Source organism: Somniosus microcephalus, chromosome 2 (genome assembly GCF_052327205.1).
Source record: "Somniosus microcephalus isolate GS21.2 chromosome 2, FLI_Smic_1.0, whole genome shotgun sequence".
Classification (NCBI taxonomy): domain Eukaryota; kingdom Metazoa; phylum Chordata; class Chondrichthyes; order Squaliformes; family Somniosidae; genus Somniosus; species Somniosus microcephalus.
The window spans coordinates 118,964,875-118,990,934 of record NC_140988.1 but is presented as its reverse complement, the minus strand read 5'-3'; the positions used below and the strand labels follow the sequence as shown (position 1 = coordinate 118,990,934).

At 41.5% G+C, this 26,060-nt stretch overlaps 1 protein-coding gene across 1 annotated transcript in view; it reads left to right on the top strand.

Annotated features, from left to right (window-relative positions):
- The window catches only part of LOC147122910 (putative ATP-dependent RNA helicase DDX60), an 83,701-nt gene that overhangs the window by 7,835 nt on the left and 49,806 nt on the right, over nucleotides 1-26,060 (top strand). The window contains exons 5-16 of the mRNA XM_085962142.1: nucleotides 407-520; nucleotides 713-871; nucleotides 10,505-10,660; nucleotides 12,018-12,159; nucleotides 13,049-13,207; nucleotides 15,610-15,712; nucleotides 16,774-16,889; nucleotides 17,197-17,390; nucleotides 18,272-18,527; nucleotides 22,316-22,485; nucleotides 23,582-23,740; nucleotides 24,263-24,412. Coding sequence (XP_085818268.1) covers nucleotides 407-520; nucleotides 713-871; nucleotides 10,505-10,660; nucleotides 12,018-12,159; nucleotides 13,049-13,207; nucleotides 15,610-15,712; nucleotides 16,774-16,889; nucleotides 17,197-17,390; nucleotides 18,272-18,527; nucleotides 22,316-22,485; nucleotides 23,582-23,740; nucleotides 24,263-24,412 — 1,878 coding nt within the window. The remainder of the gene's footprint in view (nucleotides 1-406; nucleotides 521-712; nucleotides 872-10,504; nucleotides 10,661-12,017; nucleotides 12,160-13,048; nucleotides 13,208-15,609; nucleotides 15,713-16,773; nucleotides 16,890-17,196; nucleotides 17,391-18,271; nucleotides 18,528-22,315; nucleotides 22,486-23,581; nucleotides 23,741-24,262; nucleotides 24,413-26,060) is intronic.

The window sequence follows — 26,060 nt, the reverse complement described above, 5'->3', positions numbered from 1 at the left end:
TAATTCAGCCAGGGAATCAAAACTGATACATAGCTCATCCTCTCTATACTTGGATCAGTTTAAATAATAGTAGTGACGTTTTTACATGGCTAGTTTATCCCATGTCACGTTAGCAGTGACTGGTGAATCACTTTGGATTTCTGAGGCTTCAATTTAGACACTGACTTCAGTCATTTCTGTGGGGGTTTTCCTGGTTGTCTGCCATAACTGAAAGACTGGCAGGTAACCCCTCCATTTACGCGGTTTCTGCAGATGTTATCGTGGACAATTGGGGAACCCCAGCAGAAATACTACCCCATTACTTTTAAAAATGTTATTACTATTATTTATGATGTCACATTTCATCAATTAAAAAATTTTTTTTTTAAAAAGTAAAATTGCTTAATTTTTTTCCTTTTTTTTTTAGACGCAAAAAGATATGGAATCTGCTCAACGGGCTATTGTGTCATTTTTGTCTCAAAATCACACCCATGAGTTGTGTCTTGGAGATAACCAAAACCGCAAGAGTGTCTCAAAAGAGGTTAGTGACTGATTTCTAAAGTTTTGCCAATTGTTTGATCGAAGCTGTTGTAAAGTAAATTAACAATTACAGGATCCTAAAATTAAGTTTTGATGATGAAATCCATGCATGGGTCCGAAATGTGTAATAATAGGTGGTTTCCCAGCGACATGTTTATTTTGTAAATATCTGACTCAAATATTCTACATTCAGGTGCAGCAGGACCTCTCTCAACTACAGTGCTTATGGCCGGATGGGTCAGATATAAGAAGATCTGTCTGTGTTGTTTCTTGTTCCGTGGCTCTCAAATGTTACATGCGCATGTTGAAAAATGGAGAAAACCATAAAGGAACTGCAACTGATGGTAGTGAGGTAAGTTATCCCTTTACACTATTGGAGTATACAGTATAAGCTTCTGTTTCCTTCAGTCATTGCAACAGATTACAATTTGCATGTCTGTACATTACCTTTGGTCTCCAGTAGTGACAGGATTTCTTTTGTAGCATGCTTTCTTGGATCTCCAAAGAGTGAAACCATGGGCACGTCGAACCTGAATTGAATAGCTAAAGGGTTTAATAAAATAGTTTGTTAACTGAATCAAGAATTATGTGTTCTACTTGACACTCAAAGAAATTAGTCAGTAAAGCTTGTTGAGGAATATTGATGTTGCCTTCCCATTTCTGTATAAGTGATACCAACTCTCTTTATAAGCATTCAGGAGCTTGACTTAGATATCACATCTGATCTTTGAGGCAAATGAGTGGTGAATATGGCTGGAGAAGTTGGTATAAGAATGGGGAATCTTCAAGAAATCTCACCTGCCAGCAATTTCAGTTCTTTCAAAAGTTTATACTTGTCCAGTGTTGAGATAATAAACTCTTTAGTGGGCTGAAGCAAAAAACTGAATACAGTGTTGCCCAAAGCCATATATATCATTGACAATTTGATGAGGAATGCCTACTCAGTCACCAAGTCCACCCTCTCCAGCGTCAAAGTAATGTGGCCAAGCAGTTCATTATCTATACCATTATGACATGAGAACGTAAGAATTAGGAGCAGGATGGCCCTTCGAGCCTGCTCTGCCATTCACTAAGATCATAGCTGATCTTTGACCTCTTCCACTTTCCTGCCCGATCCCCATATCCCTTGATCCCCCTAGAGTTCAAAAATGTATTTCTCAGCCTTGAAAATACTCAACGATTCAGCATCCACAGCCTTATCGGGTAGAGAATTCCGAAGATTCACAACCCTCTGAGTGAAGAAATTCTTCCTTATCTCGGCCATAAATGGCCGACCACTGATCCTGAGACTATGCCCCCTAGTTCTAGACTCTCTGGCCAGGGGAAACAACCTCTCGGCATTTACCCTGCCAATCCCCCTCACAATCTTGTATGTTTCAATGAGATCACCTCTTATTATTCTAAACTTCAGAGAGTATAGGCTTAATCTCTCCTCCATAGGACAACTCTCTCATCCCAGGAATCAATCTAGTGAACCTTTGTTGCACCGCCTCCAAGGCATGTATGTCCTTTCTCAGATAAGTAGGCCAAAACTCTGCACAGTACTCCAGGTGTGGTCTCACCAAAGCCCTGTTAAATAGTAGTAAGACTTCCTTACTCTTGTACTCCAATCCCCTTGCAATAAAGGCCAACATGCCATTTGTCTTTCTAATTGCTTGCTGTACCTGCATGGTAACTTTGTGTTTCCTGTACGAGGACACCTAAATCTCAACACCAACATTTAATAGTTTCTCACCATTTTAAAAAAACATTCTGTTTTTCTATTCTTCCTACCAAAGTGAATAAATTCACATTATACTCCATCTGCCACCTTATTTCCCACTTACTTAACCTGTTTATATCCCCTTTGCAGGCTCTGTGTCCTCACAGCTTACTTTCCCACCTAGCTTTATCGTCGGCAAATGTGGATCCATTGCACTCAGTCTCTTCATCCAAGTCATTAATATAAATTGTAAATAGCTGAGGCTCAAGCACTGATCCTTGCAACCCCCCACTAGTTACAGCCTGCCAACTGGAAAATGACCAGTTTATCCCTACTCTGTTTTCTGTCCGTTAACCAATCCTCTATCCATGCTAATATATCACCACCACCCCCATGAGCCCTTATCTTGAGTAGCAACCTTTTATGTGGCACCTTATCGAATGCCTTTTGGAAATCCAAATATACTGCATCCACTGGTTCCCCTTTATCTACCCTGCTAGTTACATCCTCAAAAAACTCTTGATAAATTTGTTAAACATGATTTTCCTTTCATAACACTATCTTGACTCTGCCTAATCTTATGATTTTTGTCAGTGCCCTGTTACCACTTCCTTAATAATGGATTCCAGCATTTTCCCGATGACTGATGTCAGGCTAACTGGCCTGTAGTTCCCTATTTTTCTCTCTTGAATAGCAGGGTTACATTTGCTACCTTCCAATCTGCTGGGACTGTTCTAGAATTTAGGGAATTTTGAAAGATCATAGGCACAACCAATGCATCCACTATCTCTGCAGCCACCTCTTTTAGAACCCTAGGCTGTTGGCCATCAGGTCCAGGGCATTTGTCAGCTTTTAGTCCCATTAGTTTCTCAAGTATGAGAGCAGTATCAGTTGGGAGGGTTTAAGCAAGACTTCTATGTTTATGCCAGGGACGTGAGTTGTTGCAGCTGCAACTCGGCATGCACAATTGTTCAAGAAGTTTACACAGGGCACCAGCAAATAAACTTTTTATTGTGGAACACAAGAACAATTTGTATTATCACCTCCCATCTCCTAAGGTGCTCCAGCGGTGTGAAGATAGATGCCAGACCCAAAAAAGTGAGATTGAGAGGGATGGCTTAAACCTTGATCAAAGAGGTCAATATTGAAGACGGTTTTCAAGGAGAGCGAGATGGAAGAATTTAGAGAGGGATTGTAGAGTGGGTGCTAGGTTGCTGAAGACTGCTTCCAATGATTGAAGAGGTGGAGGTTGAGAGCCCATCTGTACTGGCCTTGCTAGACATGCTCCTATCTAGTTATCCATCAAGTTAAACACTTATTCAAATAATAATTCCTTGTGAAGCCGTTTCGCTGTTTGAAGCTTTACTTGAACAAATTTGTGAAACTGTAAACTAAGACAAAGTATGTTTTGTACATAAACTGAGTACTATACATTCGATATTACATAAGATATAAACATATTTACAACAGTAGAATAGACTAATTGTATAACTATCTAACATTTGGACTGTACTTCTGTAAATATCAACTATTACTTCTCATAAACATAGTATTGTCAAAATACTACACTGACAAAGTTGCTATTATGCTAACAAACAAAGATACTCACAGATATTGCGCCTGGCCTAACATGAGATCAGATTACATTGGATTGAGGATCCCTCATGGAAGATCCTTCATTACTCAGTTAGGTTCTTCCTGGAATTCTACTTCCTGGGTCAAACAGGAAGAAAGGTCAAATGACCTCTGCTGCATACAAACATTGCTAACACAATAACCACCACCAGAGGGTGCTATCTGCATGTAAAATGTCCATGATGTCCAGAACACCATCACTGGAATGGAGAGATCAGGAGGAGACAGAGTTGGAGAAGTTTATTCAGGTACAGGAGATGGTGGTCATGGAAGGACTTTAAGATCAGGACAAGAATTATAAATCTGAGGAGTTGGGGGTCCAGGAGCCAGAGTAGGTCAGCGAGAATGGGGGTAATGGGACTTCATATAGGATATGAGCTGTAGAGTCTATGGAGGATGGAGGCCTTCCAGGAGATCCTTGGAGTATATGAAGTCTGGAGGGGACAGAGTCTGCTATATGAGGGTTTCAGCGGCTGATGGTCTGAGGTATTGTGGAGATGGGTGACGTTGCAGGTGGAAGAGGGGTGGTGGAGCGGTCGAGCTTGGAAACAGAAATTTGTAAAATGACTACAGGAAACTTTTTGGTATCCGGTACCAACGGAACCAGCGTGTTGCCGGTTTATCAAAAATTCCGGATGACTGAGTGGGTTATCTACCCAGGCTATTTTTAACAAAGAAAAATTAAAAAATCAAGAAATGTGCAGTATACAGTAATTGGGTACTCACCTACAGAATGTTGTTAAATAGATGGTGAAAGATGCTTAAGTACAATACTGCCAGTTGATGGTAATCCATAACTCTTTAATTACTTAACAGTAAAACAAAACTTATAAACGACTGTACAGTACAGTATAAAGCACGGTGGTTGACTGTGTACACTTATTCCAAGCCAACTGGTTCATCAGGAATATCCATGCCAGCTGGGTCATCAGGATCATGCACTTCAACAGATTCTTCAGGCACTTCCACTGCTCCAACTCTTTTGGAAGCTTTCTTAAACATGTCCCAGATGTCTGCTTGCTTAGTGGACTCTTGCCTTCTTTGCAGAAAGGTGGAATGCAGAATATGGAGGTGCATAACTTCTTGGGCAGAATAGCAAGAATGGCTTTCAGCAAATTTAAGTAATGAAACAAAATCTTCTGCAGCTTTAGCCCAAGAAATCTTGTTCTCTTCAGAAATCTCATCCCCTTCAGTTTCCATCACACTTTCCTTTTCTTTCTTTGGATTCAAAACATTCTCCATTATTTCATCATCACTTAGAGAAGTTGCTGTTGTGTATATGCTATCTGCATCAACCCACTGCTCAATATCGCGTTCACTGAGGTGACGTAGAGGGTTTGCTGGGCCTACATTTTTCACCATGCCAGCCATTTCCATTACTGTAGTCCTCCTCGGATGAAGATTGAACCCATGAAATTCCTCCTCTGAAGAACCACCTTCAGCAAACATAGAAGACCACAATTTGCACCAGGCTTGTCTCAAAGTGTGACCTTTCACCAAGTTCCAGGAACATGCAACATTAAAGATGGCATCTTTAAGATTGTATTCCTTCTGAAATGCGTGAATACCTGTATTGTCATCTTGGCTTATCGGTTTACATAGGAAGGAAGTCTTGTAACGACACTTTGAGATTTTGGATAACTCCCTGGTCCATGGGTTGTTTGAGAGAAGTTACATTTGGTGGCAAATAAATGGTGAAAATATTTCCAGAAACCAACTCTGATTCATGCGGATGGGCTCTACAATTATCGAGCAATAAAATGCATTTGCTATCTTCAGGTTTCCTTATTCTACGGAAATGTTCCCTCACGGAACAAAAATATGATAGAACCAATTCGAAAAGATTTCCTTATCCATCCAAGCATTTCTTTGAGTTTTGTACTCAACAGGTAAGTGCCTCACATTCTTAAATGCACGGGGATTTTTATACTTCCCAATGACGAGAAGTTTAATCCGGTGTGATCCAGGAGCGTTTGCACATGTTGGCACGGTTACACGATCTTTATTTTTCTTGTAACCTGAAGCATTAGCCTCACTAGCCCCAGCAAGTGTTGATTCTGGCAAAAACCTCCAAAATAAGCCAGTTTCATCGGCATTGTATAGCTGTGCTGGCGACAAATCATGTTGCTGCACAATCCGATTGAAATAATTGCAGTATTCTGCGGCGTCGTGATCAGCTGATTTCTTCTCCCCGGAAATATCGAGTCGTCGTATCCTGTGCCGTACCTTGAAGCACGTTGGCCATCCATCAGAGAAAGCACACTTGTCAGTGCGCTCCATCTTTGCGTAGAAATCCTTTGCTTTTTCGATTAGCATGGGTCTGGAAATCGGAACACCCTCTGAACGCTTAAGAGAAAACCACTCAAAGCACGGTATCCAGCTCTTCAAGCTTAGGCTTACGAAGCGTACGCCGTCTCTCTACACTCTTAGATGTCTCCGAGCTTGAATAAAACTTGAGCAGCTTATCCTTCTGCGATTTGATGTCGTAGATTGTTGACGAACCGATTTTGAATTCATTCATAATGGTTGATACGCTTTTCTCCCCTTTCTAGTCGTTTGCATACAGCATATCGCTTTTCTGTTTTAAAGTTAACACCACTCTCTTTTGGTTGGACCAACTTTTGGGATTTCCATAATGCAATCCAATGAGTACCAGCAGCGTGGGAGACACACAGTACTGTACCCCCGAAAAATGGCAGATCAGAAGAGACTACCGGCAGCGTGGGAGAGTCAGACTCCTGATGCAGGGTTTTTGAGGTGTTCCGACTTCCAATAGCGCCAACAGGCCGAGTAGTGGCAGTTTGGAGAACTACCCCCACTGACTAACTCGGCCACCGCTGGAGACTTGGACTCGGCAACATTGCCGGTTATTGAGGTGTTTTCAGAGCGAGAATTTTGCCGGTTAATAGAGGATTCTGGATATTTAGGTGCCATTTAAACGAAAGTTTCCTGTAGCATCTGAAGACCATGGTTAATTGAAGGCTGCAGGATTCAGTCATCTTTAATGTGATCAGGTAAGCTGCTAACTGACTGTGGTACTGAGAGGTTTATTGCTGAACTGGAATTGTTTGAATTTTAAATGGAGGTTGGCCAGCTTTGTGCTGTAGACGCTATTATTGAGCGGTTAATGAGCTGATGTTGAGCAGAACTTGAGCAGTTTATTGTGAGGACCAGAAGATTGTGGTTGAGCTGTTACCACAGTGGACTTGAACTTTGGCTGATACAGAAATATACTATAGTTAGGAACAAATGCCAACCAATGTGCAGTTGATATTTTGGACAGCAGCTGGAGTGGTTTCAGTGACATGACTTCAAGTCCCCATCTTGCCGGCTTGTATACTTTCACATTTGGGGGGAAAAAAAAGCGCTGCTCTGCTTTTGCAGCTAGAGTATGAAAATGATGCTGGGAAGTTTTACTTGTGTCCATTATAGGGCACTGATCACTTTCTGATTATAACATCAGCATTAGCGGGTGTCCTTTACTCAGCCATCGTGGCGTTTTCTCAGCATTACACTCAAGGCTGTTAGCAATTTTGGAGATTGTTGCAGCTCGGATCATCCTATCTGCTCAAGTGTCAATATTCCTGTTCAAACAAGAGGTCTCGTGGAGAAACTTTGCATGAGTTGTCTGTCACTTGATTAAATTATAACCTTTTACTCCTTTCTAGGCAATGCACTAATCTACATTTGTTCAGCTACCTATAATTTATACAAGTACTTGGACTAGTTTTACTTTCTACTCAGTTTCTCATTCTGCATCCGTTATTAGTTCAAATCCAGTCATATATTAAATATGTCAGCATTCAATCTAAATTTGTATTACTGTGACTTACTGCCATTGTAAATGCAGATTTTCAAAAGCAGCAGTTTGAGAAGGAAGTGAAACAGTGTTCCTATCATGAGTGATGAATGATATTCCTGGTACTGGACACCAAATATTAGAAAATCGGGCAGAAACCTGTAAAAGAATCAATCCAATTTTTGCTTCTGTACTCTGTCCAAATGTTTCCAGACTTGAAAATATCTAACGAATCAAATCTTTTTATTCTTCCTGCCAATTTTCTTCCCTGAAGATGTTGACTCAGTGGTGACACCAATCACCCTTTTATATGTAAGCTTTGACCAGTGAGTGTTGGGAGGCTATTCAATCACAGGGAGATGACAGCTGAACCCAATCCTGTCCTTGCCTGATATGCAACAGAGTTGCTGGATAGACATCAGGAGGTGGAACGTTGGTTGATTTCTTTCCCCTTTGTAACCCAGAAATGCTGAGTCTAATTGTATAGCTTTTTACTGTTCAGCTGAGTACAGTTCTATTTTATGACACATAAAGGAAAATTTACAGAAACAGAAGTTGCTGTTGCATTCATAGAAATTCTTTGAAATTATTATTGCTTGTCTTTTATACAGGTATTTGAAAACTAATATTTACATTCCCTGTCTATAACTGATTCGCATCATTGTCCATGCCATGTCATCTGATTTCATGAAGAGAAAGCAATAGACACGGTGCAGCATATAAATTCAAACTGCAAACGTCAAAGTGTGTATCGGACAGTTGACCCTGGACATGTTTATTTGTTCTAACAGTCTTCTGTCTCCAATGAACCAGTGTAAAAGATATGGCATATTTACTGTGCTGCAATCGATGGCATTACAAGGGAAATAAATTAGGTGCCATTGGATCAGGGGGTCTGAACCACCAAAAGGTAGTTTGTGCATTGGCCAATGGGGGTGGAGGACTCTATATTCTGGCCGCCCATAGGTTGAATGGCTCAGGCTCTCTGTAGACCAGCCAAGAAGTTTTACTTGGCCACTGGGGAAGGTATGGCAACTAAAAGTAATTTCGCAAATTACAACTGCGGGGTGGGGGGGGGGCGCTCTGTTTGCAAGCTTGGTTTTTCTCTCTTCTTTGACTGGTGTGGAAAGTGTCTTGTAATATAATGTAGATATTCCCACTGAATGATGACTAGTGCTTATCCAGAATTGTTTGTTCATTTTTCCATGGCAAAGCCATGTATTCCACAGCATTAGGACTCGTAAAGCACTATGAATGACTTTCTGGAATATAAGCCATAGTACCATCAAGTATTAATCCTAGTTCTTCAACATGCCTAAAAGAAAAGCTGCTACCTATAACTAATTTAACCCTCCTTTGCTTTTTAATTTTTATTGCTATCTAATTTTATGAATTAGAGACATCTTGTAAATGTCCATGCCTGTTAAATCTCATCACACTAAACTATAACATTTCCTAACTGGGAAATAGTTTTTTTCCCAATTACTGTATGTTGTAATACATCAGTAGGACATAGAATCATAAAATGGTTACAGCACAGAAGGTGGACATTCGGCCCATCAAGCCCGTGCCAGCTTTCTGCAAGAGCACTTCAGTTAGTCCCTTTCCCTGTAGCCCTGCAATTATTTTTCCTTCAGGTACTTATCCAATTCCCTTTTTAAATCCACGATTGAGTCTGCCTCCACCACCCTTTCAGTCGCTGCGTAAATTTTTTTTTCCTCGTGTTTTTGGTTCTTTTGCCAATGGGAACAGTTTCTCATTATCTACAGGAAACTTCGGTTTATCCGGAGGTTGTATGTCCGGAATACTCGATCCAACGGCAAAAATCAGGAGCCATTTTCTGTAAGTTTTTTTTAGATCTCTTTTTTTCCACAGTCAGCCACTGCAAGGTCTGTAGCTATAGCAACAGCTTCAGCTACAGATGCTTGCAGCTGCAGCCGACTCTTTAGAAGCTGTTGCTAAGCAACAGTGTTTGTTGTCAGATACGGAGATGAAAACCTCCATATGCTTCATCATTAACTTTGTATGTCCGGCAGTTTTGATAGATCGGCAACACGCCGGTCCCGTCAGTGCCGAATATCTCAGTTTCCTGTACTGTTTAGACCCCTCATGATCTTGAACACCTCTACCAAATCTCTCAACCTTCTCTGCTCCAAGGAGAACAACAACCCCAGCTTCTCCAGTCTATCCACGTAACTGAAGCCCCTCGTCCCTGGAACCATTCTTGTAAATCTTTTCTGCACCCTCCTGAGGCCTTTAATTTACCAATCAGAAATGCAATTGACCAAACCTGAAGTCCCAATTAGCCACATGTATTGGACAACACTGATCTCGACGAAAGTGATTTCTCATTTCCACAATTTAGTTTTGCTGGCATTCTTGTGCTATGATGAATGTTTCTAATTTGAAGTTGGATTTTTTTCCTTCCACAAGGAGTGACGAATACTGTACAACTACTTGGATCAAGTCACATCTATTGCATAAAAACACTGCTGAAAGTTTCAGTGCCTTGGTTTTGATGTAAATTTCTTTACTAGTCTGTGATCCTTTTGATAATTTCAACTACTTCTCCATTCAGGATGTTCTTTTCTATGGATGTGTCTCTCGTTGACTGATATCCTTGTTCAAAACTATGGTCTTGTTGCTTTGTTATCGCCATGATGATGATTGCTGCTCAGCACTAACATTTTTATAGCTGCCAGATGCTGGTTCTATTTTTATTTCTAGATTACTATCGATATTTATATATAACTTGCAGTGTGCTATAGTAAATTTTCAAACTTGTACTATGCATATAGCTGTCCTTAATATATGCTGATTATTTTACATTTGCGCTTTGAATGTCACAGGCAAAGAATGAAATGTTAACATTTCAAGAGGCAGCAGACATATGCCGAATGTATTGTGCACACGTGGCCTTATTACTTCACTTACCATTGACTAAACGAGCCCAGAACCAAGTCAATTTTAAATGGGTGAAACCAGCTTCAGATTTTCTACAGTTGGTAAGCACAAAGACCTATTTTTAATAGATTTCAAAATTAGAAAATTACAATAATAGTGGCATAGTTTTTTGGCTGTGAAGTGCTTTGGGATGGTCTGAGGTTGTGAAAGGCAGCATTTTTGGGATGTCCTGAGGTTGTGAATGGTGGCATACAATTGTAAATTTTCTTTCTATTGTCAGTATGAATTAGCCAAACATTATTTAACCGTGATCTACTTACACTAGATTCTGTTTAAAAGATGCTTGTTAACCCTATCGCAAGTCGAAGACAATTATCTATTGGCATCAGATTCAAAATATGCACATTGATGCGAATCAAAGCCATAGCTAAATGCTATTTAACAATTGTGTACTTGTACCAGATTCAGTTTAAAATGTTCACATTGGCCATACAAAGAGGGCTTCTGCCCGAAACTGGCGTGAAGTCAGCAGAGCGGCTGTGCATTCCGCCCATTCTTGCCAGTGTAAGGTCCAAGATATTTGGAGACCTGGGTCTCATATTAAAATGCCGCTGGCGAGCTGCAGCCTGTCAGTCGTGGGAGGGTGTGAAATTAGCCAGCTCCCATTCTGAGCTGTGTGGCAGGACCCCTGCTTATCTTGACCCCACCAAAAAAATATATTCAGTTTTCAGTACTATTTTGTGAGTGGCTTCCAAGGTCCCTTTTAACTAATTTTGAAAAGGGATCCTTCAACAGACGTTGGGCCCCTCATTGACACATTCATGGGACATCATGCCTGTTTTAAGTGTTCGCCAGGGCTGCCTAAAACAATGAGTCACGAATTTAGCAGTGGCACGAACGTCTGTGCAGATTGGGTATATGTAGTCCCACTGCTAAATTGGTATGCTTTGCTCCCATTGTAAACAGTACCACAGAATCTTATTTGTATACTATTGATGCCTATAGCACCGTGTTCTAATTTTAAATGAGAAAGTAACCATGGTGTAATGGATTAGACACTGGTGTTTCACCTGGTAGGATGCAGGTTTAAACCCAACCTAGACTAATGGGTGAAAGTTGTTTCTGCTGGCTGCAGGGGTCCTTTTGGGAGTCAATCCAGTTTCTCCTGAAAGCTGCCACTTATTTAGCCATCTCCCTCAGAGACCATAAGATATGTGGTGAGCAATGGAAAAGTGTCACACTAATGCGGTTGCTCTTCCGAGATTGGGACTGAGTGGAGTAGAGTAAAAGAAGCTTTAATGTGTATCTAACCTGTCTTGGCAGTGCTTGTAATGGAAAGTTCCATTTCCCAGTAGAAAATCTTGAAGAGAAATATTCATACCAAAAAGCTGGCTTTGTTAAAATTAGGAACAATTGAGATATAAAACTTAATCCACATTTTTAAAATTTAATTTGCAGCAAAATATGAATGAACATTTTGTTCTAAAGAACCTTGATGTCACAAAGAACTGGAGAAGTGATATGGTGCATTTGTGTGACTTGAGTGATAAACTACTTTTAACAAGAGTGGCTCTTGGCAGTAGAATGACAGATCACACAGGTAACATTTTAAAAAGGAAAATGTATTTTTTCTCTTTATTTTCCTGGTTATTTTGGAAGTTGGGGCTGACTTTTTTTGTTGTTTTCAGCAGTGATGAGTGCTGCTGGCAGGCTCCATAATTTATTTTCTGCATCTGAACTAGAACTCCTTTTTATAAGTAATAATTTTCCTCCTTTTACCCCCTGAAGTACCAGTTCCTTATGCACTTTTCCCAACCAGCAGAATGGGCTGAAAACCTATTCTTGGACTGTTGGGCGATGTTTAAAAGCAAGGAAGTGGACTTGCTCATCTGTGTATCCTTATGCTGGCATGACCCAAACTCTTCTCAGTGCCTCAACTGTTACAGTATGCTTTATAGTGCAAAATAGCTTTGCCATTTTTATGATCATAAAACATGGCATGAGAAAGGCTCATCAAGCCAGAGTCATCCACAGACCACTTGCAATCTATGTCTGTAATATTCCGAGTTAACTGAGATAAATGCGCCCCGATTCTCAAAGATAATCAGGCAGAGCCACAGAATATTGACCTGCCCTCTGCAGACAGCATCACCCCACCCCTAATATCTAAATAACACAAGTATTGTACCGTAGACTTTTTTTTGAAAATTATTATAGGGCACAAATAAATTTGTCAGTTCACAGATCCAGATCCCTGCTAATATGGGTGCAACACTCTGACTAGTATATATATTTTTTTAAATGCTCACTTAAATGTAATAAGCGGCAATCATTCTGCCATGCTTCTGGCCAAACACCCGTTGGCACTGTCCTCAATAATAGGATTTCTCTTACTTTATTCACACTGAAGTAAAACACATGAACACATTTTTGTACTTCCAAAATAGAGCTACTTTACCTTGTTGAGTATTATCTATTTTATTAAACAGAATCCAGTTTTCAGCTGGGACAGGTAATTGAAGAAGAATACAAGCAAATGTGGGACACTGTGTCCAGTTTAACCTCTGACTGTGACATTGGGAAAGCATTTCCTTTGCAAACCACTGCAAAAATGATGGTGCAAGCGAATGACAATCCACTGGAAGAAGGTAATTGAAGCCTGAGATTTAAATAACTTTCCTTTTGTAATAAGTAGGTTTGATCCCAGTAAAGATTCCTTGCGCTGAAAAAATATTTCAACCATAAAAATGTGCATTTTTCCTTCGACCTATAGAAAATGGACATTGGCCCCTCCAGATCTCCTTTCTTGGTTCAATGAAAGCTAGATTCAAGAGCTGAGCTTTAAGGTGGTTCTTTAAAAATGGAGAGGTTTAGCAAGGGTGTCCCTAATTTTAGGACTGAGGCAGCTAAAGGCTCAGCCAACAATGCTGGGTTGGGGGTGGTGGGATTGCACAGAAGCCTGGAGTCAGAGGAATCAAGTAGGTAAAGGGTTGGAGGTGTAACAAGGCCATGGACTGATTCAGAGATGAGAATAAAGGTTTTGAATTGAATGCGTTCAGTGGATGTGGACCCATGTAGGTCAGTTAAGGCTGTGAGTGAGTGAGACTTGGTGCAGGACAGGATACATGTGCCAGGATTTTGGATAAGTTTGAGTTGATGGCGAGTGGAGGATGTGAGGCTATCAAGGAGACCATTAGAGTAGTTCTTTTCAAATGCTTAATGAATTTCCTCTTTAAATGCTATATTCTCTGCTTCGATAGCTACTTTGTGGGAAAGCAATTCATGCTCCAATGGGGAAATGTTGTCTTCCTTACCCCTTCATTCTTCCAGTAACAATCCTGTGACAGAGCTCTTTCACTACCAATTTTCCACCTGTGGAAACATTTTTTACTAGTCACCCACTCAAATTTTCATAATTTCTAACACCTTTTATTAGATCTCGTTAATCTTCTCTGTTCCTGTGAAAATAACACCAATTCTTCAAGACTTTCTTCATAAATTTTTATTCCTGGTATCGTTCTAGTTAATCTTCACTGTATTCTTTCCATGAATGTAATTCCTTTTGTATTACAGGGTGCTTAGAACTGCATGTAAGACTCTCAACTAATATCTTGTAGAAATTAAACATCACTTTCTTGCTTTTATATTCAATACTCCTACATATAAAACTCTTAACATTTACCATTTTTATGGACTGACTGCACTCTACGGAGGTGAGTTTCCATGGCGGGTTCTCCACTTGTCTGCTTGTACTTTTGGCAGAAGAGCAAATATAAAATCTTGCCCTTTAAGGAATGCTTTATTTCACTACTTGTTGGCTGCCATGTTTCTTTGCTTTACAATAGTGACTGCACATCAAAAGTACTTCCATTGGCTGTGAAGTGCTTTGAACATCCTGAACTCCGAAAGGCACTATATAATGCAAGTTTTTTCTTCTGTCCTTTTGTTCTTTTTTGCACTAGGAAGTGAGTGCTGGATGTGGCAATACTGAGGGTGGACTTTGGTTATGGCAGGACTGAGACGGTCTTGGGGCCTCTGAGATGGAAGGTTGCTGGATGTAATAATACTGGGAAGAGGGTTGCAAGGTGCTGTTAGTTAAAAGCACACTGTTGGGGATTTTGGCAGGGGAGGAAAAACATGGGTGCTTGGCATGGAGGGGATGGGAGCAACGAGCGGTGCCAGAGGGTTTACATGCTCGTGTGGAGGAGGATCTGTCACTAATTGAGGGGGGAATCTTTAAAAGGTTTCCTAAGCAGTTACTTCAGAGCCTGTATTTAAAATACAGGAAACTTCGCGATATCCGGCACCGACGGGACCGAGCTGCTGCCGATCTATCAAAACTTCCGGATAGGCCAGCGCTAATGTTGAAGGATACGGAGGTTTTCATCTCCGTATCTGACAACAATCACTGTTGCTTAGCAACAGCTTGTAAACACTTGGCCCGTACCTTGGAAGCGTCTCTGAAGCTGTTGCTAAGCTACAGAGACGCTTTCCAGAGCCTGACTGTTATGCTAGGAGAAGAAAAAAAACCTAACCAAAACGGCTGCTGATTTCTGCCGTTAGATCGAGGTTTCCGGACATACAACCTCCGGATAAATCAAAGTTTCCTGTACAGCCGGGTATACACGTTCCTCTTGGTCACTACTCGGGGAAACCTTTTTATGAAAACAAATAGGCCAAATGTCAATGTGACGAGCACACTGGGAAGGGGTGGATTGTAGTATCTCCAAGATGGGTTGCACTATGACGAAGAGCATGAGTGCTACCTATCTTGGAGACACAACTGGGAGGTCACAGAAGTAAGTAAGCAACAGTGCCACTTATCAGGGCAACCAAATTTGGAGGACTCACTGGTTCGTAAAATGAGCTGATATGCTAAAATGTGGCAGGTTTGATGGAAGTAATTAAGTGTTGCTTTACGAGACATGCATGCATACAAAGCCTTTTAATAGGCTATAGATTAGCATTTTTTTAAATGCACTTTTATTTTTTTTTAAATCCTAACAATTGGGTAGTGTCACTATTCTGTTCATTTTGTTTTTGCTAAAAGATCCATTGGAGGTTATTCCTGAAGTAAGTTTGATCCCAGTAAACATCCCTTTAGTTGAGGAATATGCTGGAGATATTTTAAAGGACATCCCTACATTAAGCAGGTAAGAGCTCTTTTAAATTCTCTTCTAAAACTTCCTGTTTTATTCTAACATATATATTGGGCCTGAATTTGCGTCGGAGGCGTCCCGCTGGCAGATGCCTCCGACTGGCAAAAAATCTACGAACTTATCTTCTTCCTTGGAGACTTGCGCTCCTGGGCGCCTCTCCAGGTACCTGCGGGAAGAGGCCCGTGTATCCCAGGGGCGTAGGCGGTTTGCAGGCGCCCCTGGGATCACATGGACTGACCCAGTGAATGACAGAAGGGGATCCCTATGCATACATATCGGGATTCCGTATGTCTGGAAACCCCATAAGTATAAATGGGAATACCCCAAAAAGTACCTCTACTCTTTAAAATACCTCTACACTTTAAATAATTAAAAAAATCACAAAATTAATTAAAATGGCATTTAATATTTGAAACACAAATTTAATTTTTTGGAAAAAATGTTTTAAATGGACTAAAAATAAACATACCTTATTTCACAGGTTTTTTAATATATAAATTATTGATAAAATTTTACACTTTTTTAAAACTCTTGTGCTGGTAAAAGCAGGCCTTACGCCTGCAAATAGCTCAACTCTCCGCCCGCGGATGCCCTTTGCCCGGGGTTGCGGAGGATCAAGAAAGTTCTTGACAGATCGCAAGTTCCAGTTTTGGCGCATGCGCAGCGCATGCCTAAACCCGGAACTTGCGAGGCTATTAAGAGTGCGTGCGCACCTCGTATGCACCCGTAGGGGGCCGCAAAATACGGCCCATTGTATTTAGGATTTGCTTTTGTCTTTGGATGTAATTCAGTCAAATCTGAATATTATGGGCTTCTGATGATTTTAATTACAGCTTTGGAGATGCATACTGATTGAGGAACCCCAAAGTTTGGATTAAAATAGGGCGGGAGACAATCTAAACTGATACTTAAGGCAAAATTTGCTTGTTTGCTTTTTAGATATAATTCCACACGTTTTAAATGGTCTCATTTAGGCTTGTGTTGTATGTCCATATATTTTGTAATGACAGCATTTTTGGAACAGATTGCAATGGATTTTTTTTTTTTGAATGCAGTGACAGTTCTGTGGTTGCATCGCTTTCTGAAAGCCAAGAATTTGATAATCTTTTGGATTGGTCTCCTGGTAAACCACTCAGTGATGATTACGAAAGGACCCGAGCATCAACATTTGGTAAGGCTTTTAATAATGGATTTGTGCAAAGTAATCTCCTTTAATTCCATAAAATCCACTCCAAAGATGATCACTGGTAATGGCCAATGGCTGTAAATGTTCGCTATTTTAACGCCAAATCCATATTGTATTGAAGGCTGCACTGCAGCAATATGGGGCATTTCTTCAATAGGTACCTAATGTGTCTTAATTGGTGTGTTATGCCTTATGCTGACAGCAATTTTTGGGCTATTGATCCTAACCTAACAAACTTGTGACACAAAAATATTCTGTTCTAACTATTTTTATCGATTTATCTCTTGCACAGGAGAAAAAACCAACGATCCATGGGTAAGAAAACGCATGCTTAGAAGTTATCAGAAGCTTGTCCGATTTCACCGGTTCTATGGATCGACACTAGAGGGCAACATCACAAAGAACATCATCACCAGCGTGCAAGGGGGCACAGTAGCAGCACCGAAACTGGCCAGTGCCATAATTGGGAAAGGCAAAAAGTTACCTGTGAGTAATACCCGTGAGCTTTTATGTTCCTGTTTGTTTTTTATTTTGTATATTTTCATTTCATATTGCTTAAGGAATGCTTCTTGTAAGTTTTTTTTGATTTGTTCATGGGATGTGGGTGTCGCTGGCAAAGCCAGCATTTATTGCCTGTCCATAATTGCCCTTGAGAAGGTGGTGGTGAGCTGCTGCCTTGAACCGCTGCAGTCTGTGCGGTGAAGGTACTCCCACAGTGCTGTTAGATGGGGAGTTCCTGGATTTTGACCCAGCGATGATGAAGGATCGGCGATATATTTCCAAGTCAGGATGGCGTGTGACTTGGAGGTGGTGGTGTTTCCATGCGCCTGCTGCCTTAGTTCTTCTAGGTGGTAGAGGTTGCGGGTTTGGGTAAGCTTTTTTTTCAGAGCATTGTTGTGTGAGCACCAAGCTTTCTACTTTAGGTTTAGGCGGTCAATTTTGAGATTTAGTGCTTCTGGCACAGAGCTTTGTTTGATAGGAAGGCATACTGGAAATTCAAGCATGTAATTTAGTGCACTTGTTTCACGACTTGTGTAATTTTCTGGCCATTATGGATGGAAAATCATGTTGAAGAATCGGGCACTCTGATCTCTGCTACCACATTTTGATCTGCGTTGCATTGTGCAAAGTTCTGCTGAGCGCACTGAATTGTTAAATTTATTCCAACATGCCATTGAAGTGCAAGGCAAAACGCCCTTCAGATTTCCCCAACAGAGAACCTAATTTTCCCAGTGGCAATTCACTGATGCAATCTGCCTATGGATGCTTTTAGCTATAAAGTGATGATAAATCTTGGGAGTGAGGACTGTTAATGTTCTCTGTTAGAGTCGAGTAAACTAAAAGTGGACTGAACATTTATTTCACAGCCTAAGAAGAAAGCTGACATAATTGCTGAAGAAAACATAAGGAAAAAGAAAGAGAAGGAAGATCAGAAACAAAGGGAACAATGGACTTTAATATCCAAAAGCATTATAAAAATGATTCAGGAGAACTTTGACCATGGAATTAAAAAGCTAGAGGAGTTTCTGAAGAAATGCTCAGGTGACTCTGTAAAGTTGATTGCAGAGATGGACGTGCTTGAAAGCTGCTTTAAAATCTGGGTAGAACACTGCCAAAATACAGGTATGAACAAGTTTATTGTCTAAGTACAATTTATGGACTAATGAAGTCCCGCAAAAATAGTCTGACTTTTATCAAATTTGTGTACTTTTCTTTACTTCTACTTCTTGCCAGTACAGATAATATCAGGAATGTGATTTGATTTTTACCCTATATTTAGAGAGTATTACCAAGCCTCAGCTAATAGTGCCAATTTCCATTTAGCACTGCAGATTTAATGATGGCATACTGCTATTGAGTATTTTATGTAAACTAGGGAAAGTACTTGACACCTACTTCCAGTTTTCTAATCTGGAAAGATGGTAACTAAACTACTTTTAATAATTTGTAATTTTTTTTTTGTGTCCCCATAATGGCTGGAGCCTTCGAGGGGGCAGCATGAATAGGAGGAGGGTTAAGAATAGATCTTTGGTGGACTCCGAGGTAACGGTGTAGGGTGGTAAGAGAAGACATTGTTCAAGATGCTCTGGCTATGATTGGAACCAAGTGAGCGCAGCCCCACTCAATGGAGGAGGCTTTGGAGGAAAATGGTGTGGTCGACTGTGTCAAAGGCTGCAGAGAGCTCATGATTGAAACGCATGGATTAGGGAGGCAATAACCCGTTCAATGACTTTGAAGAGGAAAGGGAAGTTGGAGATGGGGCAGTATGCAAGGATAGAGAGGCGACGGTGGGTTTTTTGGAGACGGTTGATGATGGTGGCTTTGAAAAGGAGGTGGACAGTACTTGAGTGTTAACTATTTACAATTTCAGCTAGCATGGGAGCCAGGACATAGCTGCAGGAGTTCCTCAGGGCAGTGTCTTGGGCCCAGCCATCTTCAGCTGCTTCATCAATGAGCTTCCCTCCATCATGGGTCAGAATTGGGGATGTTGGGGATTGTACAGTGTTCAGTGCCATTCGCAACTCCTCAGATAATGCAGTCTGTGCCCGCATGCAGCAAGACCTGGACGACGTTCAGGCTTTGACTGATAAGTGGCAAGTAACATTCGCGTCGCACAAGTGCCAGGCAATGACCATCTCCAACAAGAGAGAGTCTAACCACTGCCCCATGGCATTCAACGACATTACCATTGCCGAATCCCCCACCATCAACATCCTGGGGGGGGGTCACCATTGATCAGAAACTTAACTGGGCCAGCCACACACATACTGTGGCTACAAGAATGGGTCAGAGGCTGGGTGTATTCTGCGGCGAGTGTCTCGCCTCTTGACTCCCCAAACCCTTTCCACCATCTGCAAGGCACAAGTCAGGAGTGTGATGGAATACTCTCCCCTTGCCTGGATGCGTGCACCTCCAACAAGAAGCTCGACACCATCCAGGGCAAAGCAGCCTGCTTGATTTGCACCCTATCCACCACCTTGAACATTTATTTTCTCCACCACCGTGGCTGCAGTGTGTACCATCTACAAGATACACTGAAGAAACTTGCCATGGCTTCTTTGGCAGCAACTACCAAAGCCAGGACCTCTGCCACTAGAAGGACAAGGGCAGCAGGTGCATGGGAACACCACCAAGTTCCCCTCTAAGTCACACACCATCCTGGCTTGGAAATATATCGCCGTTCCTTCATAGTCACTGGGTCAAAATCCTGGAACTCCCTCCCTAACAGCACTTCACCAAATGGACCACGGTGGTTCAAGAAAGCGGCTCACCACCATCTTCTCTAGGGCAATTAGGGATGGGCAATAAATGCTGGCCTTGCCAGCGACGGCCACATCTCGTGAACAAAAAAAAGTAAGGAAGAGAAGTTGGGTGGTCGGCGGGCATGCAGTCGAGAGCAGGAATTGGGCCTCCTGGACAAGATGAGCTCAGATAGGCCATGAGGGGAGATGGGAGAGAAGCTAGAGGACGATGTGGTCTCCGAGCTAGGGCAGGGTGGTAATGTTTGGCTAGGTGGACAAAAGGAAGAGGAGGGATGTTGCAGAGGAGGCTGAATGGATGGACTCGACCATGCGTCCATGAGTTCCTCACACTTGTTGGAGGTGAGGCCTAAGGGGGCAGGGGAGAGGAGTTTAAGGAAATGGTTTGTAGTGGAGAAAAAAGCTGAGGGTTCATTCCAGGATGATCCTAGAATAGTGAGTGGATTTTGTAGAGGATTGGTTAACGGGCCGAAAACAGTAGGGATAAACGGGTAATTTTCAGGTTGGCAGGCTGTAACTAGTGGGGTGCTGCAAGGATCAGTGCTTTGGCCTCAGCTATTTACAATTTATATTAATGACTTGGATGAACGGACCAAGTGTGATGTATCCAAGTTTGCTGACGATACAAAGCTAGGTGGGACAGTAAGCTGTGAGGAGGACACAGAGCCTGCAGTGGGATATAGACAGGTTAAGTGAGTGGGCAGCAAGGTGGCAGATGGAGTATAATGTGGGGAAATGTGAGGTTATTCACTTTGGTACGAAGAATAGAAAATAGTTTCTCACCATTATTAAAAAAAAAAAAAAAAAAAAAAAAAAAAAAAAAAATTCTATTAAATGTTGGTGTTCAGAGAAATGTAGGTGTCCTCATACAGGAAACACAAAGTTAGCATGCAGGTACAGCAAGCACTTGGAAAGACAAATTACATGTTGGCCTTTATTGCAAGGGGCTTGGAGTACAAGAGTAAGGAAGTCTTACTACAATTGTACAGGGCTTTGGTGAGACCACACCTGGAGTACTGTGCACAGTTTTGGTCTCTTTATCTGAGGATGGATATACTTCGAGGCAGTGCAATGATGGTTCATTAGATTGATCCCTGGGATGAGAGGGCTGTCCTGAGGCATGATTAAGTAAATTGGGCCTATACTCTCTGGAGTTTAGAAGAATGAGAGGTGATCTCATGAAACATACAAGATTCTAGGGGGGGGAGGGGAAGAGAGAGAGAGAGAGAGAGAGAGAGTGACAGGGGAGATGCTGTTTCTCCTGGCTGGAGTGTCTAGAACTAGGGGGCATAGTCTCCGGATAAGGTGTCGGCTATTTAAGACTGAGATGAGGAAGAATTTCTTCACTGAGCGTTGTGACTGGAAATCTCTACCCCAAAGGCTTTGGATGCTGAATGGTTGAGTATATTCAAGGCTGAGCTAGATGGATAGATTTGTCCTTGTGGTAAGAGTTGGCTTTGTCTGTGATCGAGCGACAGGAGTGAAGAGGCCACGTGAGGTGGCACGGGGGTGGCAGTGATTATGGCTAGGGGTTTTTATATGGAGGGAAAGGTTGAGGATGGGCAGTGAAATTAGAGTAGAGGGCATGGTGAGTTGAGACTGAAATCGACGAGGAGTTGGTCAGAGCAGAGGCTGAGGGAGGAAAGGAGCAAGGATATTTGAGAAACACGGGTGAGGCTTGGGGAGGGGAGTTGGCGAACAGTGACTTTAAAGGGCGAGGGGAGGGGTTGGAACAAGGTGTGTTCCTCGAAGGAAGTGTAAGAGCAGTGGGGGTCCTTAAGTTTCCTTATTTAATGTTGTGCAGACATAGTTATCTGACTTCATTTGCTTTAGGATCATCCTCCCCACTCCTCCATCCATTAGCTATCTAACCTCTTGATGTCTAGCAAAAGTAACCATCACCATAAATTGTTGTATGTAAAAGCTCTGTTCAGTAGCTCTGAATGTAGGAATGAATTTATGTATAGCATGAGGTAAATTTTACTACTTAATGCTCATCAATTCTTGATTTGCGTTTCCGTTATATGAAGTTCTGGCAGGACTGCAAAATGATGACATTTATCTCTGTGCAAAGAAGTTTTAAATCCAGGAGCTGAATATAGTGCCTGGCAGATAAGTCAAAGATTGATCAGATTATCTTTGTTTCTTCAGAAAGCACAAAGAAAAACAATGATCTTGCAGGTCGAGTGATGAAAAGAATTCACAATATTCTGGATAGGTACGAGAAGATGATGGAGAAAAATCAACTGAAACAGATAGCTGCTTACCTCAAAGAGCTTGGATTTAACAAATTGGCACAATCCATCCCAGACATTGATCAGGTGAAATTAAATGACTAACTTTTGCATTCTCTCTAATTTACCAACTGGAACTGCTCACTTTGGTGTGGTGTTCTTTGCCAACAAGAAGAGGACACCCTGTCCACAAAATCATTCACTGGCCTGGAATCACCAGTGACGGTGATCCATTAGTTTGGCTTTTCTGTGTTCCTTATCATGTGCTTCCATAAATTATCCCTGTTTTGACCTGGCTGTGAATAAGCATGAATTAGTGATGACAGTGGCAGGAAGTTAAATGTTGTTGGACAGTTCTTTGCATTAATCTTTAATGTTTAGTTTGCCATGCTGCATAGACACGTAACAAACTTTTTTTAAATTTTGCTAGGATGATTTGGGGTGGGGGGGGGTGGGAGAAGAGACAGTGGCAAATCTTTTCTGGAAACCATGTAAATTTTCATCTTTTGTGTAAAGGCTGGGTTGCTTTACACTTCAAAAAAATTAGAATGTTGACCACCAATTTTTAATTATTCAAGCCTTAGTCAAAATTTGAAGCACCCGCTGATCAAGGACTACAATTATATTTTGCTTTGTGCATCTAAGAAACACATCACAGAAACTGGCTCGTAATTTGGAGGTGACTAACAGCTAGAGTACTGCAAGCCTTTACTGTTAAAGCTGCCTTGATGGCCTAGAGGATAAAGCCATCACCTGGTGTAATACTGAGCCATACAGACCGGAGGTTCCTGGGTTCAATTGCTGATCTGTGCTGAGTCTGCTGAGGGCAACACCCAAGATGCTAGGGGGGAAATGAAATTGGTGATTCTGATCAGTATTCAATCACTTGCCCAACAAGTGTGCTTGTGTGGACATCAGCTCCAGATAGAAGCTCAGCTGTGATGTCTGCCACCACTCACTGTCCAGGTTCGGGAATGGCCACTTGGGTGAGTTACCAGGGGCTTCTGACATCTGTGAAATCATATTCCAGCGGTTAGTGCTGAAAGGAGGAGAGAAAATTTGATTTTCTACAGTAGATTTCACAGCTGAAGATTCAATGTGGCAGTTAGTAACTTTAAACAAATTGCTTATTAATTTCCTGACTTAATAATAAAACCACAATTTTCTGTGCTTTTTAAAACAGAAACCGGCACGTCCTAAAAATTCTAAGAGAGAGGACAGGTGTGCAGTTGGTGTTGAAGCTGCTCGTTTCCAGCTGAAATACATGGGTCCTTACTTGCTACGAGATGAAAGAAATGATCCAGACCCCAGGGTTACTCATTTCATACCAGATACATGGCAGGTAATTCAACAAGATCATTATATAAATTTACAAATATCATGTTGTTCATTAAGTCTATAAACTTCACAAAATAAACAGTACCTATAAAATGAGTTTAATTTAGATGAGCTGTGCTTTATTTGGGCAGAAGAGAGGGAAGGTTGGCCAGTAACAGGCCCTATTTTTTATTTTCCACCTGGGCCATCGGTGGTCCTCCTGTCGCTCCCCCAGCATTTACCCCCCCCCCCCCCCCCGTCATCTCTCATCTGGCGTTACCTGAAGTTGGTGGTATTCCAGAAAGGAGAATCGGCTTGTGCTTCCCCCTCCGCTGCCATCAAAGGTTAGGTGCATGCTGCTAATGGAAAGGGTGGGTAGCATGTACCTGATTTCTCTGGTGGAAGATATACCCCATTTGGGAGTGCGGACTCATATAATGAATTAATACACCCCTTATGTGCACAATTCATGATTGTTATACATATTATTGAGCTAATTTTAGGAACTTCTTTTGGTGTTATAATTGTATCTGATGATTAATTGCAGCGAGAACTTCTAGATGCAGTGGACAATAATGAATCTGCTGTGATAGTTGCTCCAACGTCTTCGGGAAAAACCTATGCCTCCTATTACTGCATGGAGAAAGTTTTAAGAGACAGTGATGATGGCGTACTGGTGTATATTGCACCCACAAAGGTACAACTCATTTACATTTGTTTAATAAATATACCCAAACACTTTATATATAAAAATTTAGGTGAAGGATCAAGGTCGATAATACAGGACAACACCAAGAAGGAACAGCGTAAATAGGTAATTCTGTGATCCCACATTCCCAGGAGGGAAGCTTTGTTCAAAGGAACGTGGGTCAGAGATTGGGCCCCAGTTTTCAGACCCATGCTCCCTGCAAGCATGACTCCACAGTAGATTGCAGAATCATGGAATTACTCCTGAGAGAAGGTAAATGGAGAAATGCTGGTTAGATGATCTTGGGCTTGGATTTGAAAGACTGCACTTGATCCATTTAAAAGCCTGAAGATTGTAGGAGAATGGCAGGGTATTCTACAGTTTGGAGAACTTGAAATAATATTTAGCCTTTTATATGTATATACATGTAGAAAGTGGATTCTCAAAATATAGAAGCCCAAGGGCTGTACCAAAACCATTTATATGGAAATTTACGCTCCAGGCCCTGTTTCATTCTTCTGGACTCTAAACACTGATCACCCATTCTCACCGGCTTGCCTGCACTTGTTACAGGTACAGTTCCTGTCTGTGTTTTTAAGCCTGGCCTAGTATTGGTTACATGATAACCTCCTATAGTACTCTGACTCCAATGTCGTCCTGGTATCCTGCTCTCTTCTCTTTGGTCAATACACAATGAGTGAGACCAGGAGTCTGAGAAGTCAGCACCATTGTTATGCCACTGGTTTATGAATTTGGCAGGCCCAAGGACATGTGAAATGTCTGTTTCCAGTGCGGCTACTTCATTTGTGAATTAGGATTTTATTCACCAACTTTTTTTGGTGTTATAATTGTATCTGATGATTAATAGCAGCGAGAACTTCTAGATGCAGTGGACAATAATGAATCTGCTGTGCTGAGATGGATGTTTTTTTATGGCACTGGACCTGAAATTGTAGAATTGGAACAGTTGAACCCAGCTGTGTAGGAATAGCTTCGGTTGTTCCAACATTTAATATCATGCTAATGAGGAGTTGGAGAGAGAAATTAACAGTTGGAGTCAGACTACTGTACAAAGTTACAGAAACACCGGTGAGCTAAGTTCTAGTCTAGAGTACTTGTACAGTACCTGGAGCAAATACAAGTAGCTTGAAAGCTGGAGATCAGTGCTGGAAAGCCCAGGAGAACCGGACTGGGCCAAAATTCCTTAATTACATTGAGGCACCTCAAAGTCTTCCCCGTCCAATACATGTTTGCCGTCCAGAAAGTACAAAGCACTCCACAAGCAGCACTGGAGGAATTGGTCTAACCTCAGTGCTACAGGCCCAAAGACGATTCAAGTGTTTTCCATGTCTGTCCCTTGAAAAGTAACTGCCAAGACCTGCATAAGAATCAAAGTGGAAATATCAGATGGGTATAGGCAAAGTATAAAGAACACTAGTCCATGCCTCAAACGAGCCATGATCACCACCATGGGAAACATGAGCACAGCATAGGGAGTTTCTTGCACATATTTCAGTTACTAAATGACCTTGGAAGTTGTTTGTGTAAATGCAGATCCTAAGTAATAAATCCTGCTTGGGGTCTTAAGCTTCATTAGATGATGATCATGGGGAGCTTGTATGTTTTCCTGCTACTGACTACAGCTACTGACTGATCA